The sequence below is a fragment of the Pleuronectes platessa genome, chromosome 12, assembly GCF_947347685.1.
Source record: "Pleuronectes platessa chromosome 12, fPlePla1.1, whole genome shotgun sequence".
NCBI lineage: Eukaryota > Metazoa > Chordata > Actinopteri > Pleuronectiformes > Pleuronectidae > Pleuronectes > Pleuronectes platessa.
Genome location: NC_070637.1, coordinates 21,768,016 through 21,792,439, shown reverse-complemented (window position 1 = coordinate 21,792,439; position 24,424 = coordinate 21,768,016). Strand labels below are relative to the sequence as shown.

Sequence of the window (24,424 nt, the reverse complement as noted above, 5' to 3'; positions counted from 1 at the left end):
CAAACAGGCTGTTTACCCACCTCTGCTCCTGCAGGTGAGATGGATCTGAACTGATGGAGAAACTTGAGAAACCTTGGGAACAATCAATCGCTGCAGCAGAACAACAAACAAACAGAGAACCAGAGGCAACACAAGTTCTTTAAAGTCAATGAGGAACTTCCCTGATGGAACCTCTGACTTCAAACTCAGCCTGAAGCTTGTTGTGCAGCTTGAATAGTAAAAGGATCAAATGATTTCTGCAACTTAACTTTCTAACCTCAAGACAAACTGGACTATTAAGCTCTTTAAAGCTGTTTCCTAATAAATTCCAAAAACTTGTTTAACTATTTAAAGCTCACAAACTACTCAGTCTCTTACAGGGTAGATTATGTCTTGTATCTTAAAGGTCAGATGATAATGCTTAGAATAAGAAAGATTTCTCTCCCATCAGGACATAAACTGAATCTCATATCTATAAAGTCTTGACCAGATTATTGTTATCAGTCAATCCACTATCCACTGGTTATTATCTCTTTGAAATGATAGAATACATTTCTCATCATCCAATCGTGTTTTGTCCAAAAACCAAAAGATGTTCAGTTCACGTAAAGTAGAGAAACTTCACGAAAGGATTCTGCACATTTAGCATTAAAACAACTTATTGATTATTCAAACACTTCTGCAGAGGCTAACCTTCTATCTCATGAAGAGTGATACTGAGATAGTTTGTCGATGGAGCTGAGAAGCTAAGAACTCACAGTATCCACATGGACAGTTTGTTTATTTTTAACACAAGTCAACATTTGAAGGAGCAAATAGATTCATAACACATCAGCAAAACAAAGTACAGATTGTAATGTTTAAAAAAAAAAAAAAATCCTTGCTCCAAACTGTGCTTTCCTGTGAAACTGTGATAATTCAACTCTCTGAAGCTTCTGAGCAACACATCTTCTAATATTAGCCTCAACAGAGAAAGACACTGATCAGCTGCTCTGCTCCGCCTCCTCTGCCTCTGGATACACACGTCATGTGGCCGAACTACAGGACGACAGCAAACATGCATTTTATCCACCTCACTTCACCACTGAGCAAAATCCTATCAGAGTCACAGAACCAGGACTGATTCCAGGTCCATATTCTCCTGTTTCTCAGAATAACAGTGAATCAGTGCAGCTCATTCGGTGGAAAACGCGCCTCAACACAAAGATGTGACTTATCTGAACCACTGCTCGGGAGTTCACAGGTTCTCTCACAGTTAGTTATCACATTTACAGGAAACCCTCCACACTGATCCTGTGAGTCCCAGCAGACCGGTTCTCTCTTGGTCCTGCAGGTTTGTGGGAAGCAGCTGCTCCGCTGCACCTCAGCCAGGTCGGGACGGGTTCCGTGGCCACCAGCCAGAGGGGGGTGGGGGGGGGGGTACTGGACTCGTTCTGCTTTGTCCGGTCGCTCCCGCTGCGATTCAAAGTCAAGGAGACTCATGGCGGCTGAGAAGTCCACTCCAGTCCGATGTGAGCGAAGCAGTAGAGGAACGCGAGCATCGGGGGGGCCACGGTCGACCAGCCTGAGATCAAAGGAGAAGGGATTCACACGTCGGTTAACAGGGAATATTTAGATTTACACAAATTGTCCATAATTCTGATAATTTCTGTGAAGTTTTGTTTATAAATATAGAAAGATTAAAACCCTAAAGCTAAGTGGTGGCTGCCATGGACAGAGCCCTGCGTTCTCCCACAGGAGCTTCAGACACAAAGAGAAACCGTTTGCTCAGCTCTCTGCTGTATTGTGTTGTGTTGTGTTATGGTTTTTCTATTTATAGCTGCTCCTTAAAGGGCCGAGCAGGCAGGTAAGAACAGCTGTCTGCACCCCCCCCCCTCCACCCGACTGGCTCGCCTCCAGATTATGTCCGTAGCCTGCACCTGCACCCACAATGCTGTTGAATGGTCTATTCTTTTCTATTCATGTTAAAATGTAATTCACAGACACACACAGACACACAAACAGACACACACAGGCTGCTTCATGCTTGGCTGTACTGTCAGTTTCCCGCCTGCAGAAGAGGAAGGTTTCCCGGGCTCTGGTTTCCAAAGACATATTTTAATGGTTCATATTTTTTTGCCCGCAAGCTAAAGTCCATTATTCTTCATTTGCATTTGTCTTACAAAAAAGAGCCTTAATGATGTTTCCAGTCAATTTAAGTGAATTATAAATGCTACTTCAATCACACGAGACGTTATTTGAAACAATTTCAAGCACAAGTATGAAATATTCAACATTTCCTGACGGGTGAATTCATCATTCAAGGCAAACGGCGGCGTCGAGCCAAGGCGTCCCAGCGCTTTGTCTTTGCAGGTATGTGCATCTCATTAACACCCTCAGTGTGAAGTAGATCCTCTCTCAGCAAAAGTCATCCAACTTCTGCTGTCAGCAAACCAACAGAGTGGAGATGAGAACCTCAGCAGATCCTCAGCTGCACTTTCTAAGTTCGTATAGAAGTGAAAGTATCGATTGGTCACGAATAGAATCGAGACAACGCAAGTTTTAAATGAATTTTTGCGACTGAAATTAGATAAGAGGGTCATTAAGAAAAGAAAAGAGGGTCCTAACTCCTCTCGTTTTCCTTTTCCCTCGACTTTAAACAGGTTTTTTTCTGATAATGATATTGTTATTTAAGAGGTGAGGCTGTAACAACATGATGAGGCACAGGTTTGGAAAATCGGGAGCTGCAGATTTTAAGATGTGGAGGCGCCATCTTTTATTAAGTGAAAAAGCCCTTTGTCGCAATCATAAGCTACTTCAAAGTTTCAGAAACTCACTTACGTTTTCTACATTACCCACATATACAAGACAAGACTCTGCCACAGCTTTTTTTAACCTTTACACTTTTGTGAGTTTTTAAGGATCCAACAGTCTCTGAACTCACAGGTGAGCTGACCTCACTTGTCTGGACTTGAAAACCAGATCCAGGGTTCCTCTTGTTCCTCCCTCGTTCTTCTCTTCCTCTCACCCCAGGACGTCCAGAGTCCATAACACTCAGCCTGATTTCACTGCAGCCATTATACTTTAATGTGATGATAAGTTATTCCATTAATACTGAGACAACTCAGCACTGTGACTGGAAGCTGGTCTTACATTAGAACTATCAGGCTGCGTGGGAGAGACTTTATAAATCCTCACTAAACACAAGTGTAGACACAGGCAGTGATTAGGTATTTCTTCTTATACATTTCACCGGAGGTCAGGTTGCAATTACTCTGCTGCCTGCACTAAACCCCCCCCCGACAGGCTGATTTAAAGGCATTGATTTCATGTTAATGAAGTGAACCGCGACTTCCCCCCCGGTGCTTCACTGCACAGACACCAGGAACGGCTCCGGGCTTTTCTGGAGGATCCATTATATCTAAATTTAAAAGTGCAAAAAAAACGCAAGAAGTCACTAAAAGTGGGAAATTTACAAAAGTGTTTTTTTTCCAATGGTCAATTTGAATCTCGCCCTGCCACGTCCAGTCGCTATTTTTAGTGCGTTAATGGCCCGAGCGAATCACCATAAAAGCAAACGGAGATTCTCTGTTTGGTTCGAGCTTCTCGCTCTGAATAATTCACAGCGGAGATGGTCTTTTCAAACACCCTGCTTTTCTTTTTTAGGTCTCTCTTAAGTTATTTACGCAGAGTCGACAGTATAACGTGTGTGAAAGGGGTCAGGAGCGCTGGAGGAGGATGTGAACGCACCGTCTGCTGCGAGCCTGCCAGGCTTCACACAAATGATTACTGTCACTGTACGACTGGAGAATGGTTTGTGTCAGGCAGCTCTGGCTCAGATTTGTCACATAAAGAGATGCAAAGAGAAAATACTCATCTGAAGATAGAACGCAGCGACGGTTTGAAGCCAGATCGTCGAGAACAGAAAGAGGGAGATGAGCAACAAGTTAAAATATTAAAGCAGTTTCCAGACGTGAACTCTGGAGAATTGGGGCTCGACAATTTCCATTATTACATTATATGTAAAATGAAGCAGGAAGAAATCTGGGTCAGATGTTTTTCACAACAACAGGTAAATCCCCAGAGCGTTCAGACGAGGAGCGGCTCCTGGATAGAGCAGCTGGACAGCATGTCCAAATCCCACTGTCGAAATCAGGTGTGTTTGTTTTCAGCAGCTTCACCGGCACCGGGCCTTATCACCAAGGGTTCTCCAATCTCAATTTTCATCCTGAGATCAGATTCTTTTGGACTTTTCCAGTCTCACGTGCCTCATGTGTGATAAACATCATCTATAGCAGGGTTCTCTCATGGGCTCACTCGTTAACAGGCGGCTGGCAGATAAAGTTAAAAAAAATAATGTGAACACAGAATTTTCTTATTAGGAAATAATAAGAGTTGCTGTTTTTACACTGACTCCACAACATCATCAAAAAGCCCAATTTAGACGTTTCACAACAGATCATTAGGAGGAAAATTACAAGAGTCAAACGATAGAGCAGCTGGAGGCTGTTTACGGGATCCGCGGCAGAATCACTCTTCAGCTGCTTGAACTCCTAATGGAGCCAACTTTGGTTTTGCAGTGTTCAGACTTTATAGATAACACCGTTTCTCTTTTTCTCAGGGGTCACAGCAGAACCAATCCTTAAGGAAACCACAAGGAGAGAGATATGATATAAGTCTAATTTACAGCTGCACAAATACACAACATTAGTAACGAAAAACCAGGACTAGGCTGACAGAATCATCTTTATGGATGTTTTAATGGTCATCGGTGTGAGTAGGATTTCTCCCTGTGCTGATGCAGCTATTTTCAACAACCAATAGAATTGATGAACCCCCTGTACTCCACCTGCCAATCACCACACAGCAGATGGATTAGGTTAGAGACTAGCTGGTGACCACAGTGGAGCATTTAGCAGCTCAAGATCCAGAAATGTCCCTCAGGAGTCGGTGAAGACAAAGACACAACAACAGGGATATTATATAGAATATATAATAAATGATAGAAATGATGAAATTATGTATCAACACTGATCTGAGTGCAGCTCAGGCGACTCATCATGTGACATCTTCCTCTGGCAACCAGATGTCTCGGTATTAGGGAGAGTTTCCCGGCTCAGATGCATGAAGATGCATTTTTAATCAGGGTAATATATTTTATTAATGATATTTTATTTATGATTTTATTTACAGCCTCTCTGTTGCTTTGGACCAACTATCTTTAGCTGCCATCACTGGAGGAGAAATCTATGATGCCCCACAATTCAGCTAAATGACTGATGGTCCACACTGGTAACTCATTTAGAGAGAGCCAGTTGAAACAATCCCACAAAATGAAGGGCGCACACAAATCCCATTGAGTGAGCGCCTCGGAGGGCAACTTACCTTGAATGACGACACGCTTCCAGAAGATTCTGCCAACGTGTCCCCCCCCGAGGAACACCAGATTAGAGAGGATGAGCATCGCAGTGGAGAAGGCAGAGAGGAGAGCGACCGAGCGCCTTCTCATCGCTGCAGAGAAATACTGCTCCTGGGAAATCAGTGGATAAACAGGTAGAATGAAGGAGAACTCATTCCTGTGTCTGAGAAACAACAAAACATCAAAGTACAATAATCCTGTGTGACCATAAACTAGGACGATTACACAGTCGTCATCGTTTATCATGATATATTAGTATACTTTATTTTGGGAAAGAGATTTCAAGAAAACATAATATTATGATGCAGTTTCTGTATGTTTCTACACTGGGTTCAGACTCCAATAATGAGATATCTGTGTTAATGCTGAGAACTCACTGCTTTGCTTCCCAGAGAATTGATCCCTCGCAATTAACATAATCAATAATGTCATTAGTGTCAATACCATCTTTTAATTTCCAATCCCAAATTAAATGTGACAGAACACATCTCTGGAAAACATCCCTCATTTAATCAAATGACGTGACCCATTTATTTAGTAATTTATTATTTTCTAAACTGAATCAATAGAGTGATCAGGGAATTAAATCGATACACAACTTGAATCTCTTTCAGCTCGCTGCACTGCACTGATGTAAACACTTTGGGTTTCAAACTTACAACAAGGGAGTGAATAGAGGACGAAGCAAAGAGCGACTTGACTCCGTTCTCCACCAGTACTCCGGCCCAGTTCATCAGGGCCCAGCACTGCAGGTAGTCCCGGCCCCCGTGCCAGACGCAGACGAATCCAAACGCAAGACCAGTGGACAGGATCTGAGACAGAGGGCCGTGTCGTGCACCTCCCAGCGGCACATAGATGTATCTGAAACATCAGCATATCACATGAAACACACAAGTACATCCGCTATCAGAATAAAAACAAATCCAAGTTATATTTTAAAAGCAGAAAAAGAAGACAGGAAAATACCACAGCTGCAAATATAAAATTACATATGATTGGAAATGACACGGCTGTGCACCAATGGGTTTCAAAGAACTCCCGTCATATAAAGGGTCATGTTCATTGATTTTTAATTGATCTGACGTTCACGGGCAAAAATAGAGGCACCCCTGGGAAAACTGATCCTGCCAAATTGGCTTTAATAATCCTTCAAGTGGGTTAATGATTCCAAAAAGGTTCCTGGGAGTTGAACCGAACCCTTAACACACGTTTTAGCCTCTTTTCTTTGTCAGGATTTGTCAGTGGACAGATGTTTGTTTGTTGCTGATGTCAGCGTTTTTGGCTCTTTAGCTGAGCATTGACAGCTGTGTGAAATTCCAATATTTTCTCCAATATCTAACACATAACACATGCATGTTGTTTGGCTGCTGTACAATAAGATAACACAGTGTTGTATATCAGAGAATTGCAGCTGTATACTCGCTCCCTTGATGTGAATAATATCCCTCAGTGATCAGTAAAGAATGTGGCTCCTGTCATGAGGAGAAATTGTCTTGGATATCGTGAGACGCTCGTCCGTCCCCGAGGAACCGGGCATCTCTAATGCTACATGAGTCCAACACACATAGCAACAAACATATCACAATCCATCTCATGTTGCTGAGCTGGGACCTAATTATCTCAGCCACCCTGTGGCTAATCAATGTTCCTGAAAGATGAGCCAGCATTTTCAGAGCCTTAAATAGAGTGGCCAGCAGCCGGGCCATGTGAGAGGATGAAAGTGCTGTAGGTGCAGAGACAGATGGAGAGGTCCCAGCGTTAGAGGAGAATATCTCTACATACTGAGCATCTCTCCATGTGTGTGTGAATCATTTAGATGCAGAGAGATTTCAAACAGATGTAAATCAGAATATACATTAAAACCTGAATAATCAACACCTGACTGGGGGGGGGGCAGCCATACAGGAGAATTATGTTAGAATTAGTTTGATTCTCAGTTTTGTAAGATACAAAACAAGATTGTTTATTTGGATTGATGAACAATGTCAGACAATTTATTCTTTATGGATTTTTGTCCTTGTTGGTGTAACTCTTCCTTTTTTAGTCAGGCTGTAAATATATATATATATATATAATAATTTTTCCACATTATATACATGTCATACAGAGAGAACAATGCATTGGCATTAAACAGAATTTGAAATAGGTGCATGTATGTATGCATGAGGCTTTAGACGGTCGAGCATCTATTATTACTGGAGTTAGAGCTTTTACAGAGGCACAGTTCACTTGATCTTTCAGATTTCTTGCTTTAAGGCCAAACTGAACCAAAACTGAAAGCTGACCTCGCTCCACTCGACCTCATCCCTGCCCCCACTTACTTATGAACAGCTAACGTTTCACAGGACTCGGGATCAAACGCTCCTCCTCATATGCAGCATATGTTTGTGAAGCAGAGCACCTGAGAGCCACAGTGGTGGTGTACAGACAGTAAAAGCGTAATGGAATGGTGAAGAATGAGCCACTTATCTGCCCAGAGAGACGGGGTGTCAGTGAGTCATGCGGAGCACATCATTTAACACCTACACGCTCATCTAGGCCTCTTCAGACCATTTCTACAGATTTTCAGAACTGCATTAAAAGCTCTTTAGAAGCTCTTTCCCGAGGAGGAGCGGCGGGGCATTGTGTCACGGGTGTCATGACTCAAATCCTGCATCTGCAGAACGATAATTGCGAGTGATGCCATTAAGCGGGAGAAAACACTTTCCAACGGGCCACAGATTAAAATAGAAACTTGCATTTGCAATTTAAATTCTGGGATCTTAGGCAGATTTCGTGCAGCCACTTGGACGCCATGTTTCCTTCTAAACTCGTCTTCAGGAGTTTAGAAGAAAGGCAGATACACACGCACACCGTCATGCCTGCCAAATAACACAACACACAGACACACACTCACACACTCATTAGCAAATAATAACCAAGACGAGGGAACATTTCCTCAGAATATCACACTCTTCTCTGACAACCGTGCAGCTGCAGCGTTGCCTCAACAAAGCAACTGACGTCTCGCAAGTGGACCATAAACTCTCGATGGGCTGCATTCAGCCGAGTGTGCATCATTAAAAGCAGACAAACTAATAACGTGCGTTGTCCAAACTACGAGTGAGCGGACACATAATGCTCCCATTACACATGCACATATTAAACAAGGAGGCATTTCTCCAGGGTGCGGGAGCAGCAGCACAACAGAAGAACTGTTCACCAACAACATGCGCCCTCATAATCATGAGAAAGCCTCCATGCAAATGTGGCGTCCTTTGTCCATTATGAGGACACATGCGGGCGGGCAGCTGCAGAATGGCACCTTTTTTAATAAAAAGAATATTCAACAAATTTAATGCCCAACGGGAAATGAGCTGCTTACAACAAGTGTGCAGTAAATAAGAGACAGAATTTGATTACATGTGTTATTCCAGATACTTTAATCTACATCGATCTCTAGATCTATAGATAGAAATACAACTATAGAAATGTAATGCCCACTTGTAACATACAACTCCCCCAAACTTAGCACCTCTTGTACCAAGCAAAGACATAAGGAAGATATCAGGAGACAGAAGGCCTGGATAATGTACAATTAATGGACAATTCCCTCAATAGAAATTCTCCAGGCAGCTAAAAATGGCAACTTTTAATTAAAATAAAGAATTTCAATGTCCCACAGAAAAGGGGGTGCAATAAATATGAGAGAAACTAATTCTGTTCCAAACATATCACATAAAACAATGGAAATAGAACTGTGTTTGTATAGTACTACTCCCGTTTTATACAAGTTGCATTCACACACACAGACACACACACACACACACACACACATTCATACAGCCTTTTTCTCCATCACACATTGTTCACACATTGTCTGAGCAGCCGTCAGGGGTTCAGTCTCTTGATCAAACCACCAACCCTCTAGTGAGTGGACCACCCTGTCTACCTTATCAGTCACAGTGGCCATTATTATAGATAAAAAACTATATACATAAATACATATGGAGTTATATTTATATATCCAGACAGTCATTTTTGTATATAAGAGGAGGTATTATTCGATTTAGATAACATTTCCATTTTTTGGTCACATTAACATTTGAATTAGACCGTCCACTGCTCGTGAAGTGGCTCTTACCTGATGAGCCATCGGTACAGCCCCTCGTCGAAGTGCCTGGGAATAGAAAGAAAAGGGTCATTTACATAATACAGCACACCTGAGCTCCGGGCCTGAGTGTGTAGGAAGCGTGTGTGTTTGTGCGATTGCTCTGTGTCATTAAGAAGATTAGAAAACCCAGCTTTTTTGTCGTCGCCCCCCCCCTCAGGCTGTAAACCTGAACGGATTGGTCGATGTTGTCGGTGGACCGCTTTATGCATTCCATCAATGTTGTCAGCATCGGCCAGCTCAGCACACACGGGCTGGATTGGAGTGCATCAGTGTCAGCACGCCGGTCCAGCTCGTCTACAGGAAGCGTGATGTCACTGCCACACCGAACCCAGAGCCTGAACCTCGACTTCACAGTGTGCATGAGCCTGTTGGTTCCATCATGCACTGTTTGTATTCCATCCCATTTAATTACATTTTCCACTGAAACTTTCATAAACTAATTAACCAATTAATTCGATACAGGTAGCTGAATCTACTCCAGTCTCATACAACAGTCCGGCTATAAATCCTTCCTTCATAAAAGGTTAGAATGATCGATCTTTGTTAAACTGCTTAGAGCTGTGGATATTCAAATTCATTCACATTACTTTAATTGGTTTATGCCTTTCCTTTGTTAAGCATTTTGTACCCACTGATGAATTTGCTTTATTATTTTCAATTATTAAATGATCGATTCTGAAGGCTGCAGTTTGTGGTGCTGTTTTTCTGTTTTGCATTATACACACGGATGTTTCTGTTACTAGGCCCCCCCCTCATGGATATAAATAGGTGGACAAAATAATAGAAACACCTGCGCCACAAACTATCGCCTGCAAAATGATCATACAGCTGAAAGACTAACGTAATATAATCATCTGAATGAATGCAGGGTTTACTGTAGGACTGCACTAGCTTTCACTGGGTGTACTTAATAAACTGGAAGCTGAGAGCAGCATGGGAGTATTTGTCATTGTCTGGAAGTTATGTGCATCCTGGAGGACCACAAAAACTAACCAGCAAACACAAATGACACTCTTGTTGTTGTAAACACCTGAATATGCTGTAGTGTTGCTGGAAACCTTTTGTATATTTGAGGTATTGCTCACCAAGGTTCTTTATCCTTGTGTAACAAACACTGGAATGTACGTGTTCACTCACTTGAGCAGTCGTGACCCCTTCAGTGTAAACCTTGCATCGTCTTGTACTTTGTTTTTAAAGTGTTAAATCATCTCGACATTCCATTTTATAATATCCACTTTTTGTGCAAAGAAATGTGAGGTGACAACAAACCCAAAATAAACCAACAGTGAAGAAGTGTTACTGTTTTCTGTTATGATGTTGGACTATGTCCTATACTCATTTACAAATTGTGAGATCTTATTTAAACCTCAGACACAGTTGTTGTGGTGGACATTTTGCATTAAGTAGTTTTAACATGTTTTCATTTGATTCCTGATTCGATTTCGAAAAGCTGCGACAAACCTCTTGAAAAGTGAAAGGCTTCAGAATCAGTGCCAACGAACAAACCATTTTATCTTTGAGTCTGAAAGAAAGATTTAATGTTCCTGGTGCGGAGGTGACCTAGTGGACTGATTGCCAGTAATAACAGAAGATGAGACAATTCACTGTGCCCAGCATCTGATTGCCAAAGCACTCCACTTAAAGCACTTCACAGTAAATGCGCCTTTTCCCCTCAAGGATTCCAGGTTTTCTGGCTTTTCCACTGAGGCGTTAAGGAATTCTGTCTGCGAGGTCGGTGTTAGGACTTTACACTGTAACTGTCTGGGATGGGTTCCAGTGTCTGATCTTACCTCCACATCCCTGTGAAACTGTGCATGATGCTGACACAAGATGGAAGCTTTGGGGGAATCAGTTTATCCAAAGTAGCGAGCATGGATGGAAGGCCGAAGAGCACCAGATACTTCACATAGAAGAACTGGACGAGGGCCAAGGCCAGACCGCCTGTGAAGCCAAGGAAGAAGTGCTTTACACACATATCAGACTATTCATAGACCACAGCAGCGATTTGAATAAATTACATAAATCTCCCAAAACTCTCAAAGACATAAAGGTGCTTTAAAAGCAGATTAATGAATAAATAACTACAAATAAAATATATCCACACATAAAAAAACTAAATCGTGAATCAAAGGCAATGAGTAAATCAGTTTTCAGCTCATCTGAAACCAAATCCTGTGGGATAGACATGTTTTTAAAGTCTGCATCTTGTGAACATGTTGAGTGTTTGTGTGTGTGTGTGTGTGTGTGTGAGTCTGAAGTGATGGGGAAACATTAAAGCTGGAGCTCAATGTTGTGCTGCGCATGAGAGCTAAAAATACCCACAGTCTAAATACCTACCCAAGGCCCAAGGAGGAATCATTTCTAAGTAGGTCTCGTTAGACTGGATGGAGTGCATGTACATAGCGTGGATCATGTATTCTGCGACGCACCACCACAGTACGATCCGTCCCGATCTGAGCACCAAGTATCTCAGAGCAGATCCGTCCCTGTCACTCTGCTCGGCCGGTCTCTGCATCTGCAGGAGGAGAAAGTGAACATGTTGCTAAGGGCTGCTGGCGGAATCTTCATCCACAATAATCAACACTTGATACTTCATACATTACAGGGAGGATATGTAACAATTCTTCATTAAGGTATCTAAAAACAACTTCACCTATGTTACCCACATTCCGTTTCAACAATGCACAAACCCACGTTTCATTTTATCGCCTTTTAATTGCATCATATCCACTTTACCCGAGGCTTTGCGCGTCACTGCCGGAGCAAACAGAGTATGACGGAGGAAAAACACTCTGCTGGCCAGTCGGGGGTTCTTTCCTTCCATTGTTTGTATTGTTCCCTCGTAGTGGATCACAATTATTCATCACCCTTTGCTACGTAACATATTCTACGTTTAACTCTCTAGGAGAGGGATGTGAAAACAAGCCTCGAACAAGTTTTTATAAAAGAAGCAACAAACCAAATAATTGGGAGTTGTTTCTCTTTAAATGTGAAAAATTCAAGTATCTGTCCTTTTGAAAACAGAACTACCAGTCGTGTGTCGACTGTATAAAAAAACCTGACCTGAGATCAGCCCCACTTAGAGACAGCAATCAGCTTCTCCAGACGAAAAACAAAAGAGGCAATTTATGTGTCACTCTCACCTGCTCAGTGTAGTCTTTGTACGTGACGATGGGTCCGTTGTAGAAAAAGGGATGATAGAAGGTGTATGAAAACAGCCAGCAGAGCTGCACCACTCCCCCGCGGCCTGCGGGGCACCAGCAGTGCTCCAGGCTGAAGCTGATGAAGCGCAGACCACAGACGGCTACGCTGAAGAGCAGCAGATAGTACTCCTCCTCAGTCTCGTACCAGCCTCTCTGAGAAACACAGTGGGGAGGCCAATTATTTTTACCACATCTCTGGGGAATCCTTCTATAAATAGTGGCACTCTGGCACTAAATTTAGATTCACTTCCTCCAAATACTCAAGAACATATCCTCCATACAACTTTTAATGAGCTCAGCTCGGCAGCGTTGGGAATATATCGATGATTTCGAAGTAGTGCTTGAACTCAGGTAGTCGGTTGTGTGCTGCTGCTGCTGCTGCATGTGTGTGGGTGGTGACAGCACAGGAGGGGAGGAGGTAGTTTTTGTAAACCATGCACAGGCCTGTCAGGTCTGTTTCACATTCTGAAATCGACTCTAACAACTGGAGCTTGGTTACCTTGCTGCCACTACACTTGAATTGTCCACACTGTGCAGTTAAAATATGTTTTTAGAGGAGGATACAGGTCACAGCATCCTTAAAGTGGTGAAATGCGATGAGCCAGTTTCCATAATAAGCAGCCAGTGTAGATGTGAATGGAAGCAAGTCTCTATAATCAGATTTAAATATTCTTTGGGCTGTAATTCATTGTCTTGTGTCAGGTAAAATGCATTTGCGGTTCCTCTCACTGTCATGTGGCTGCAGCAAATGCTTGATTTTGAGAATATGATCATCTCCAAATTCATAGAGGAAGGTAATAAGCTTTTTCCCATCGTCTCATCATCAGGGAACACTAGAAATGATATGCTTGATTGTATCGTCTACAAAAAAAAATCCACTCAAATTCTCCAGCCAGAGAATAATAGACCTGCACGTCCCTTTAGTATCTTGCGCCCTCTTGTGTTCACTGCAAATAGGACACCTATCAAAAGAGGTAAACTGATTGACAGACTTTGTTTTTGTGTATATTGTGTGTGCAACTACGGATGAATCTAAATTAACATAACAATTTAACTGTGGAAACAAATAATAATGGTGACTGTAAATGCATTGTGTTTGCAAGGTTTATTAACAGACTGTACAGCCCATGTGACTGATTCAACTTCAAAGAGCATTAACTTTACTTTGAAAGGCTCTTTTACTATATCGGTTTCATCCTGTGACTGCAGCCCACCTGGATCTCTTGAAGTGGCTGGATGTGAAGGGTGGAGAGCAGCAGCAGGTTACATCCCCACGACAGAGCGGGCTTTCGCAGCAGGGCCACTGAGAAGGTCAGACCCAGATGCACCAGCAGCACACTCACACCTTTAACCCCCAACACGCCGCTGGCTGCCATGAGGCCGTATATCGTGAGCGCTGGCACCCTGAGCTGTAAGAGAAACAGGAATAATGTGTTGAATTGAAATATCTCACACATAAAAACAACTGTATATTTCACAGCTGCTTCCTACCTTTGGGTAAAAGCTGCTGGTGAATCTGGATAAGATGCCATGACCAGTCAGAGTCCACAGTAAGGACTTCTTGGCCCATTGAGTCCAGAAGCTCCACTCAAAGTCTGATGGGTCCTGAACCAAAACAACTAGTTTTAGAAACACAGACCTGAAGCCTGTTGAGTTAAGGCCATGTTTTAAAAGTATATTAATAAAGACAATAAAGCTTTCCTAAAACTTTGACACAAACAGTTCAAATTAAAACTTGTTGAGATGCAACATTAGGACACTTACCCTTTTAAAACCCTTTAGTAGGCCCTTTTCCAGCTGGAATTCTCTTGCTAGCCCTGCTTCATGCTCTGAGATACAAAAACAGGAATTCACTTTATTATTTGATCTCATTCTACTAAACGGACAGACTGGTATCTGGCCATGCACCTTACCTTTGGAGAACCTGTGCAGTTGGTAGAAGGAGTAGAGGTGTGAGCCAATGGAAAGCACCCAGTACACAAGGATCTCTGTCCGTGGCAGCGGGGACCACTGGGCCTTTGACTTAGACGTCATCAGGTAAAATCACTGTGCTATAGTGCACCTATAAGACAGAATGATTGAGACACACACACACACACAAATGAAGCCAGAGTCTGTGCAGTAGTGATCCCCGTGTGGAACAGCGGTAAATAGAAGGTGCCGCCATAACGCTTGATCATTCGCTTCTGTCTCAGCTGTAAATCAAGATGTCTTCCTTTAATCAAATAACTAAATAAAACCAAACGCTGCAGAAAAACAAATCTGAAGACTCAGATCTTTGCGAAAAATACTGTAGCATATCGATTTAAACTGCAATCTAGCGTTAAAGGTTTTTGAAGTTAGTCCCTGGAATAGCGACAAAATTTCATAGTTCGTAAATTATCCTAATGGTACAGAAAAGTTTCCCTAGCCAGTCAAATCAATGAGAACCCGATCAATCTAAAGCCCAACGTGTAGGTTTCTGTGTATTTCTCTGCAGAAATTGGATATAGAATATGTTTTCATTAGTTTCTAATAACATGAAACTAAGTAAAGTCTTTAACATCGTTTAGACCGGCAAAATCTTTTGGAATTAATCCAGGGACTAACTTTAAAACATGTAACGCTCTTCAGCAGTCTACACTACAGGGTTAATGACTTGAACTGAAGCCAGCCACCAGGGGGCGCTCGAGATTGTCTGGCTCCACTTTGAGACGAAATGGGTTTTTCTGTGAAACATGGCGGACTGAAGAGAAGAGGAGCTGCTCTCATCAGGACCTTAAAAGAGCTAATTCTAAGGTAACGAAAACACAACTCCACCAAATTCCGGGGGATTATATACTAATGAAAACATAATATTTCATACTATATTTAATTTCTGCAGATAAATACACAGAATCCTACACGTTGGACCTAATATGATCGGTTCTCATTGATTTGACCGGTTAGGGAAACTTTCTTTTATGATTTTATGATCGTTCACGTCTACGAACTTTTTTAATTATTCCACAGATTTTAACTTTAAAACCCTTTAACGCTAGATCGCAGTCTGTAGTCTACAGCTGCCTCTGAGCTCACAGACACTATACAGACACTGTTAGATTCACAGTCACCGACACTTTCTTACATTAGTTCATCTCTGAAGTCCGTCGTTAAATAAACTCGCTTGGAAAAAGGTCGCTCGGCTTGCAGCTCCAGAACTCGGTTGAGAATCATCGAGTTTTAAAGTTTGCTTCGGTATCAAAGTAAATCAGTGACACTTAACGAGTCGTTCAACGTTGCACTTCGAATATAAACTGTTGATGGTGAATTCGGCGAAGTTAGTTTTGTAAAAAAAAGGTGAACAAATCCGAGTTAGATGAGGGTTTTATGACGCAAATCTGGCAACACCGGCGCGTTGCGAGTTAGCTAACATTAGCCACTTTAGCTAACCGATGGAATACGGTGTAGAGGTACCTGCTGCTGTCGGACTGTTGTTCATGTCACTGTCAGTGGGAGTGTTGTCTGTCTGACTGTGTTTGGATCAGAGCAACACGGTGGTTTCCATGGGACTCAGTCCTTCTTCACTGGCTTCATTCTGCTCTACCGCCCCCAGCAGGGCCGGAGTGACAACACAGCCTCTGTCAGGGAAATATTGACCACTGTTTATGGTACTATAGAATATAGAATAATTAATCACAGGTGGGAAGTAATTCAATTTTATCAATTTTAAGTAAAAATGTATTACTTATTATTATAGTATTCTGCTTTTAAACTATAATTACTTTGAGGAGCAACTAGAATGGCTCTCGAGTGTCCTGGAACCATTATTTTAACGGTATCCAGATTTTTATTTGAAAAAGTCTCATAGATATAAATCCACTGAACATGTTTTTCATCAAGGAAGGTAATTAAAAAACCTGCAATGGTTAAGAAAGTGAAGCGAAGTTCCTGGATCCAGCCCTGATCCGAATCCTCATTAGAGTTTAACACATCCTTCCACCAGATGTTGTGGTAATCTGTTTAGTAGTTTTGTTGTAATTCTGCTGGCAATCACGCAAACAGTCTAACCTCCTTGGAAGAGCTACCAAACCATCTAATCAACTTCTAAGATATGAAGCATATATCGACTGAACTACTGGACACCAGGCTCCTTCTTTTATTTTGATTTTTGTTATTTTTGTAACACTGTTGAGTCATGAAATCAGTTTGTTTAATTTCATGCAAAGTATGTGCAATTTTGAACACACAAAACAAGTGCTGGAGGTTGTACAGGCATTTATTTAAATAAGAATTTTCAAACACAAACAATGATTTCTCCTGACACTGCACCTCTCTGCAAGAGGATTGATACATGGTTTATTTTCAAAGTGTTACATGATTAATTTTAAATGGTTTATTGTGGAGAAAGTGTTGATTGATGAATGAGCAACTTACTATGCATGCATCCTGAATTCCACAGGTTTGTAGCGTTTTCATAGCCCAACAAAAGATCAGAGAATCTTAACGACAAAAAGAGGCACTGGGTAAAAACAAATACAGATGGCGTGAACAACAGTAATATAGCATAAATCTATCCTTCTCACATGATTCATTCTTTCCTCATCGACACAATCTGCAACTTCTCACCGCGAACAAAAACGTTTCCGATAAATTAAAGGAGTTATTAGACTCCACTAGTCAATTTAATAAATAGACGTGTGATGTTTCATCTCCTTGTAAGATCTAAACTTGTTTCTTTGCCCTACAACCAAATACATCTTGTACGCTTTCAGAGATCCACATTGAGAGATTCAAATTCATCAGTATAACAGTGAACTGTAAGCTCATCTATCATGTGTGTGCATGCTAACATGTGTGCTTGCATTCATGCCTGCGTGTGTGCACAGTGCGTGTTATCACAGCATGAATATCTTTTCACAGCTCTTCGGTCTCTCCATCAAAGTGCTCCGCATCGTTCTCCATGTGAATGCTGCTGGGCTCGCTGCTGCCCATCCAGCCAATAGGAGTGCGGTTGAAGGAAGGCCGGCATCCGATTTCCTGTTGGTACACCACTGGGGCCTCAGGCTCGGTCGCCTCGGCTTCTGGCATCTGGAATTTCATAAACTGGCTGGCCTTATCGAAGCCACCGAAGGGCATGGCAAACCTGGCAAAGAGAGGAGAGAGGATTGTTAAAGCTCCTCTCCGTCACAAAGCATCTACGAGGTCTGGTCGGAGTGAAAGTACCTGTTGAAGCTTTTGTACTTGGGCAGATCCTTTCGGTCGGTGGGGCCGGGCATTCCCGCCTTGAGAGTAGCTATCAGATTCTCATCCCCCTTCATGGCCTTCTCCCATGGAGACATGTAGCCCTTCAGAGTAATCTTGGTTGCATCATCACATCCACCTCCTGTGGAGGAGACATCAAGGCTAGAGGATCATTTATGTAAGTAAGTTATCATCATTGTTAAGGATCAGAAACGAGGATCAATATGACTCATGTCTGTTCAATAAACCTGAAGTTACAGCCAGCAGACAGTTAGCGTAGCTTAGCATAAATACTGGAAACAAGGGAAACAATTAGCTCGGTTTTGTCTAAAAGTGAATAAAACTACTTTTAATGTTCACAAAATGATACTTTACATCTTTAACAAAATGTCGTCTTGACTCACGGCTAGAACGTGAATAAGTGATTTCTCCTGAATGTCAGATTATTTCTTTAAGTTCCTTCAATGTTTGATAAAGTTAAATCTTTATTGTTTTAATCAGTCAAACGAAATCGAATAATCACAGAGCATATGTTGTTAACCAACCTTTTAATGGAGACCACCCAACAGAACCTTCTTTTCCGTCTTTTCCGTCTTTCCCTTGGTCACCACCTCCTACTCCGCCTGCTCCTCCGGCACCTCCTGCACCACCTGCACCTCCAGCTCCTCCAGCTCCTGCATGTTTTCTTCCAGGCTTTGGAGGAGGCACAGGGGGTCCTCCTCCAGTCTGCAGAGCTCCATAGTGCACATGACCGGTCTGCTTGCTCACAAAATGCCCACCGACGGTGATCATGTCACTTCCAATCTGACCCCCCATAGAGGGAACAAACTTCTGGAGGTTGTCCTGAAAGAAATGTTATCCAAGTAAACCTCCACATTCTAAACAGCTCATTCATTTGTCTGTGCTCATGAGCCTTGTTTCAGCCTGTTGACATTATGCCTGACAAGCATATTTCTCCATGAACCCACCACTACAGATCTGTCTCATTATGGCATGGATTCATCCCCAACCCCCCCCCCCCCCCCCCCTCACCGAGACCTGAGGAATTCGGAGGTCAAGACCACTGCACACTGGGAACTACAGACAAGACAAGATCTTATAGTCATTTGTATTTTTCTTCCTCCTTGAACTACAGGCTCTCACCATCGACTCACTACAGAAGACGTCGGGGTTGTTCTCGTGGATGAACTTCTCCATCCTCTTCTGCCTCATCCTGAACATCTTGGAGCCTTGGTTCTTCAACAGGGAGAGCTCCTCCAGCATGATGTCTTTGGGACTCCTGATCTTGTTCCCCAGGTCGAACTCAGAGGCCTCCGGCTCCGAGTCATACTCTAGGTGAGGGGCATCCAGACACATGGATTCAACATTTGAAAACGAGAAAACAAAACGATACTCAGAAGACTACACAGTAAAATAACATGTTTAAACTAATTGTTTTAGCATGTCTTCAATATTTCTTCATGAGTCTCCTCTGCAGTAACGATGTGACTTAATTTTAGTACAGAAAATAAAATCCAAAGAACTAAAACATTTACAAATGAGCTTAATAAATGTAGCTGTTTTGGATTTTACTGCAGAGTTGCAAATAATGTGTATATTCTTGAAAGAAGCTATGTTGAGCAAGGCACCACAACCACATGAAAAATGTTATTTAATTTTTACATCAGCTCCTGTCAGACTTACCATCCTGAGTGATGTGTGAGAGGTCGGTGATGATCTTGGAGAGCTTTTTCCGCTTGAACAGTGGGGCAGGTGTTCCCAGTGGCATGACTGGAAGGCAAAGGGGAAAAAAATGTGGTGCTAGCACAAACATAAAGAGCAAAAACTACTTTAAAACATTTGACCGTGTACTTTTTGAACATATATTCAACAGGGATGGAGGTGATGTGAGAGAACTGAAAGATATTGATAGCAAACAAGTTAAAGTATAAGTAAATTGTGTTTTAAATGCAACATCTTGAACTATGATGCTCCCTTTATTTGCCTCTTCAAAGGAATGGAAACATCATCTGCGCTAAGGATCAAGTGACAGGAGTGTTTTCGTTTTAGCTTTCAACCGACTTCTCTGTATTGCTCTTCAGCGTCAACACCGACGCTCATCAGCAGCCTGTGAAAGTGAATCCACGGAATCTCAATGCGACGGCACGGGGCTCTGCTCATTTTTCAGGTTAAAGGGTCGGGGCCCTCGTATTACCCACATTGCCCAGTGAAACAGATGTCTGCCCCAAGGGAAACGTATAGCTCCATGACGCATGTTTCTGTTTGTTTGGTGTCTCAGGGTTTGTTCTGCTGCAGTAAGAGTGAAGGCCTCAGGATTCTGAAGTCGCATTTGGCATTATTCATATAATCTGATCATATTCCCCAATCTGCGGCCTTCATAAGAACAAGCTGGCGACGGAGAGTGGGAGCAATACTTTCCCTCTGTGGAGATCTGAGTCACTGTGGGACAACATTTCTTACAACCTCCCTGGTGTTAAGATATGAGTCTTCTTCTTACCTTAACTCATGTGTTAATGTGATTTTAATCTCTCTGAAAGCACTTAAACCCCTGAGCGTCTTTAATTCACAGTCAAGCGACAAAACATCACATCGCATCCCCTGGCTGAAACTCAACCCCCCCGCAGCTATTTTTAAAAGCCGTTTCCAGCCAAGACATTTTAGCGACGTGTGATGGCGTCATTCGACTATCAAATGGACTTGAACACAACCCTTAAGGACACAATGAGCACCTCCAGAAAACAAAGCCGAGGTCGCGTGGAACCTCTTTCAAAACACCAGCGAGATCTGGAACAGCTGCGGAGGGAGTTTTTGGACAAGTTTTTTTTAATTCCCTAAATAATTACAAGCTCAGGGACGCCTTGCGATCAGGTTTGCCAGCCCCCCTCCCACCCCCCCATCATGGTTTGGAGACACCATATAAAATCTCGGCAACGCCCACAGAGAGGGATGGTCAGCACATTCACCCATTCCTTTGGTCCCTTTAAGACCTAAGAAAGTCTAAAAGCAGCAAAGTGACTCACTGAGCCATTTATTGGTGGAATCAGAAGCATTTGAATCAAAAGCAAAGTAATAATCTGCTCTGATTAGATGGTTTAGTCTTCAGTCATTTCTTTCAGGCTACAACCCACACATTTAGGACTGCATGGAGAATATGTTGCATGTCTTTATTGCCTCTTCCCGTTCTTGTTGTAGCCAGTCATTAAATCCAAGCTGTTGGTTGGTTAGCAGAACAAAGCACGTCGATGGGATGCAGGTCCACTCACCGGTATTTTGTTGTAATCCCACAGAGGAGAGGCCGGCTTCTAAATATCAAACAGACGAGAGGAGACCCCGGGGGCTACTTTCTTATCACAAGTTTACAAATCCCGCAGCGCCTCTGACCCTGTGGCTGGAACCAAGTCCTGAGAAGTGCAAACCCAACCTGCACTCAGATGGCAGATCGTCCAGAGGCTCAGGGCTGAGGGTGGCAGCAGAGTTGGTGTCAAGACGGGAGGAGGAGGAGGAGGCGGCGGGTGAGGTTTGGGGGTATGAATAGGGATCTGAGTTGGAGGAGTGTGTGTGTGTGTGTGTGTGGGGGGGGGGGGGGGGGGGGAGGGAGGGAGGAGAAGTCTCTGTTGGCCAGCTTAAAGTGCTGATGGGGATATTAAGGGAGCAAAATCATTCTCACAGATGGCTCTGAAGCCTATATTTAGTAGCAATGAACCAGAGGGAACAGAACTCTGCTATAAGATAACCTCAAAGGACTTGGGTGTTTTGGGGGTACACACAAACACACACACACACACACACACACACACACACACACACACACACACACACACACACACACACACACACACACACACACACACTCACACACTCACACACATACACAGACTGATGTATGTGTGTACACAGTGCATGTGCAGGATTAAGGAATGTGTATGTGTGTGTGTGTATTGGGGCCTTGCCAGTTTGTGTTTCAGGCTGAGAGCTGGCTCCTCTCCTCCCTGCGTTGCTCTAATCTGACATAACATTGTCACATTTTCAGTTTCTCTCAGGCGTCATGTGAGTGGACGTTGATGGACATGTGAAGACAGAGCTGTCTCACAGCTGTCTCACAGTACTGGAGAGCATCCAAAGGTCACTGCCAATGACAGACAATACATGTTTATACAGTATATTCCCTGGAGCTTCAGTCATTTGGAGAGCAGGGGGACATTTTAAAGTTAGATTAAAGTATTGTTAATACTTTAAAATCATTAGTTCAAGACATTTCACTCAAAGCATTCAGAGAATCACCCGAGTCACAAGGATTCTTTTTCTCAGATTCATATCGTCTGAATAATGTTTCATGACAAACCATCACAGAGTTGAGATAGTTCAGTCTCAAAGTGTTGGATTAAAAACAGTCAAAATAGGTAAATAATGTATAATTATAGAATGTGAACTTCTCCACCTGAGTCTGAGACAGTATGTAGAGGACATGTCCTGATTGTCCTCAGTTTGTTCCCTGACATAAACCTTTTGCATATATTTGCATGTTTTTATTTAAAAGAGAAATATGATCATAAAACCTACATATCCTGTGTTTCAGTCGTTCTTATCAGTGTTTTTCATCTCATATCCAACCGTATCAATGTCATGGGTCTGGAGCATTTGAGCAAGTGCTTTCCTGCAAGATGGAATCTGGGCAGGTATTGATCCGTCAATAATCTAAGGAACATTTTCTAGTTAGTGAATGACTCTCACTTTTACATCCGACCTCACTGGCTTTTACACAAAGAAACAAAAAAGGCAATCCATTCTGTGTTGTGTGAGTCCCTGTCGACTGTGGAGGGACACGACAATTTAAAGCAGTTAAATAAAGAACAAATTCTCAATTACAGTGGCAACTTGTCAACATGTCAATGTCACTATAAATATTCTTCTGTTTGGATATTAGCAGCCCTATATATAGACACCCTGAGAATGTGGAGGCTGGAAATAAAATGCCCTTCTGACTGCAGCAGTCCAGTGGAGACTGACCAGTCTAATGCAGACTGTTGTTTTGCATGAAGTATTTCTAAGACTGAGTCCAGGACATCAGGACGTCTCAAAGAGGTTCAATCTGCCACCTAAAGAAATTCCGCTAGATAATAATGCATCATTTACCTTCAGTAACAAGGGTTTGAACACACAAGTGAGGGATGTGATGTTTCACACATGAAATAATGTTTAAGGCAAAGTTACTCAACCTGCCTCTAGTGGCAAGGCCTTGAATTGCTTGTCTGCAAAGTTTCCCCTGATGCTTCTGTTGCTCCTTTAACCCCTGAAATTAAGTTCTGCTTGTTTTTTTGCTCTTCTTCTAATCACATCCTAAAAATTACATCAGCCAAAGTGAACATATTTGGATTTTCTCTGCATCTTAACTGATGAGCACATGTAAGAAATGATACTGACTCAATGAGGCTAATTGGGCTAATTTATCAAAACAAGCCTGAAACCCCAAAAACTAACCTCACTAGGGAAGCCTAGAAAGATGAGATACCTGGATGAATCAAACAGTTTATGAATCTGGAAAATAATAAATTGGCCTTATTAACTATTGTGAAAAAAAACCCTACTCAGAATTGATAAATTCAGGACCTGTGATTAAACATGAGGTCTTACATAAACACTTAGTAATGTGTATGTGTGTGTGCGTGTTTAATTAAAACCAGTATACGGACTCATTATTGCACTGCTCATTTATTCATATAACAATTTGATACATGCATGGACTGTACAGATAAAGAAAAGTGCAGGATCACACAATCAACAGCAGGAGGCAGTGTAAAGTCAGACAACTGGAGAGACTTCACATCTAATTTTATTCTTCTAAAAATGTTGTCTCCTCTTCAGTATAAACGTCTGCTCGGCATTAATAAACAAACACTTTCACACGTGTTATTTAATCCAGCTACATTCAGAAATGTGTATTTATCATATCATGTACACATCAACATGATTTTATCTACAAACTACGTTTTTCATAGCAATAATATGAAAACAAGAAAAAAAAAGCGGTAAGACCAGATATATTTTAAAAATTGTAAAAATTAAAAAAGCATCTCCCCAAGAATTCCACAACTGAAAACAACATATTCTTTTCTTTCTTGTTTCCTTGAAACACACCAAGTGTCTCCGGATATTCAACCAATAAATACATTTATCCTTTTTCCAGATAAACTTATATTTCTTTCTATCAGCTTCTTCAGCTTTTCCATTAAACTTCAAGTGCCAAACTCTCTTGGCCACGTCCCTTTTTGATTCGATTTTTCCTGGCTGCGGGAAATCACAACTATGTACAATCCATCATGAGTCTCAGTTTTACTACATCTGACCTTGAGCATTTCCGGGCTGTGATCTAAAATGCTCCAACTGAGATCCCATCCCGTAATCAGGCTTACCTACATCCACCTCCACAGCCTCTCTCTCATTCCATGAACCCTTTCACCGGTGCCACTCAGTTCTTCAACTTCACCCCTG

The 24,424-nt window shown here is 42.2% G+C and overlaps 2 protein-coding genes and 1 long non-coding RNA gene across 3 annotated transcripts; 1 reads left to right on the top strand and 2 right to left on the bottom strand.

Annotated features, from left to right (window-relative positions):
- Positions 1–370: 370 nt before the first annotated feature.
- On the bottom strand, positions 371–16,284 carry hhat (hedgehog acyltransferase). Its single transcript, XM_053437038.1, has 12 exons — positions 16,169–16,284; positions 14,647–14,795; positions 14,498–14,562; positions 14,225–14,338; positions 13,948–14,142; positions 12,674–12,886; positions 11,868–12,045; positions 11,321–11,471; positions 9,501–9,536; positions 6,037–6,238; positions 5,344–5,488; positions 371–1,543 (listed from the first exon to the last, which is right to left on the bottom strand). Exons 2-12 carry the CDS (start codon positions 14,765–14,767, stop codon positions 1,458–1,460), a joined length of 1,506 nt encoding a protein of 501 aa, XP_053293013.1. The 5' UTR covers positions 14,768–14,795; positions 16,169–16,284; the 3' UTR covers positions 371–1,457.
- On the top strand, positions 15,434–21,420 carry LOC128453916 (uncharacterized). Its single transcript, XR_008341567.1, has 4 exons — positions 15,434–15,511; positions 17,615–18,117; positions 19,071–19,270; positions 21,223–21,420. It is a non-coding gene; the product is annotated as an uncharacterized LOC128453916 (long non-coding RNA).
- myoz1a (myozenin 1a) lies at positions 16,977–21,459 on the bottom strand. Its single transcript, XM_053437039.1, has 6 exons — positions 21,199–21,459; positions 19,619–19,705; positions 19,079–19,266; positions 18,481–18,778; positions 17,918–18,077; positions 16,977–17,837 (listed from the first exon to the last, which is right to left on the bottom strand). The coding sequence occupies exons 2-6, from the start codon at positions 19,701–19,703 to the stop codon at positions 17,609–17,611; spliced, it is 960 nt and encodes a 319-aa protein (XP_053293014.1). The 5' UTR covers positions 19,704–19,705; positions 21,199–21,459; the 3' UTR covers positions 16,977–17,608.
- Positions 21,460–24,424: the final 2,965 nt, after the last annotated feature.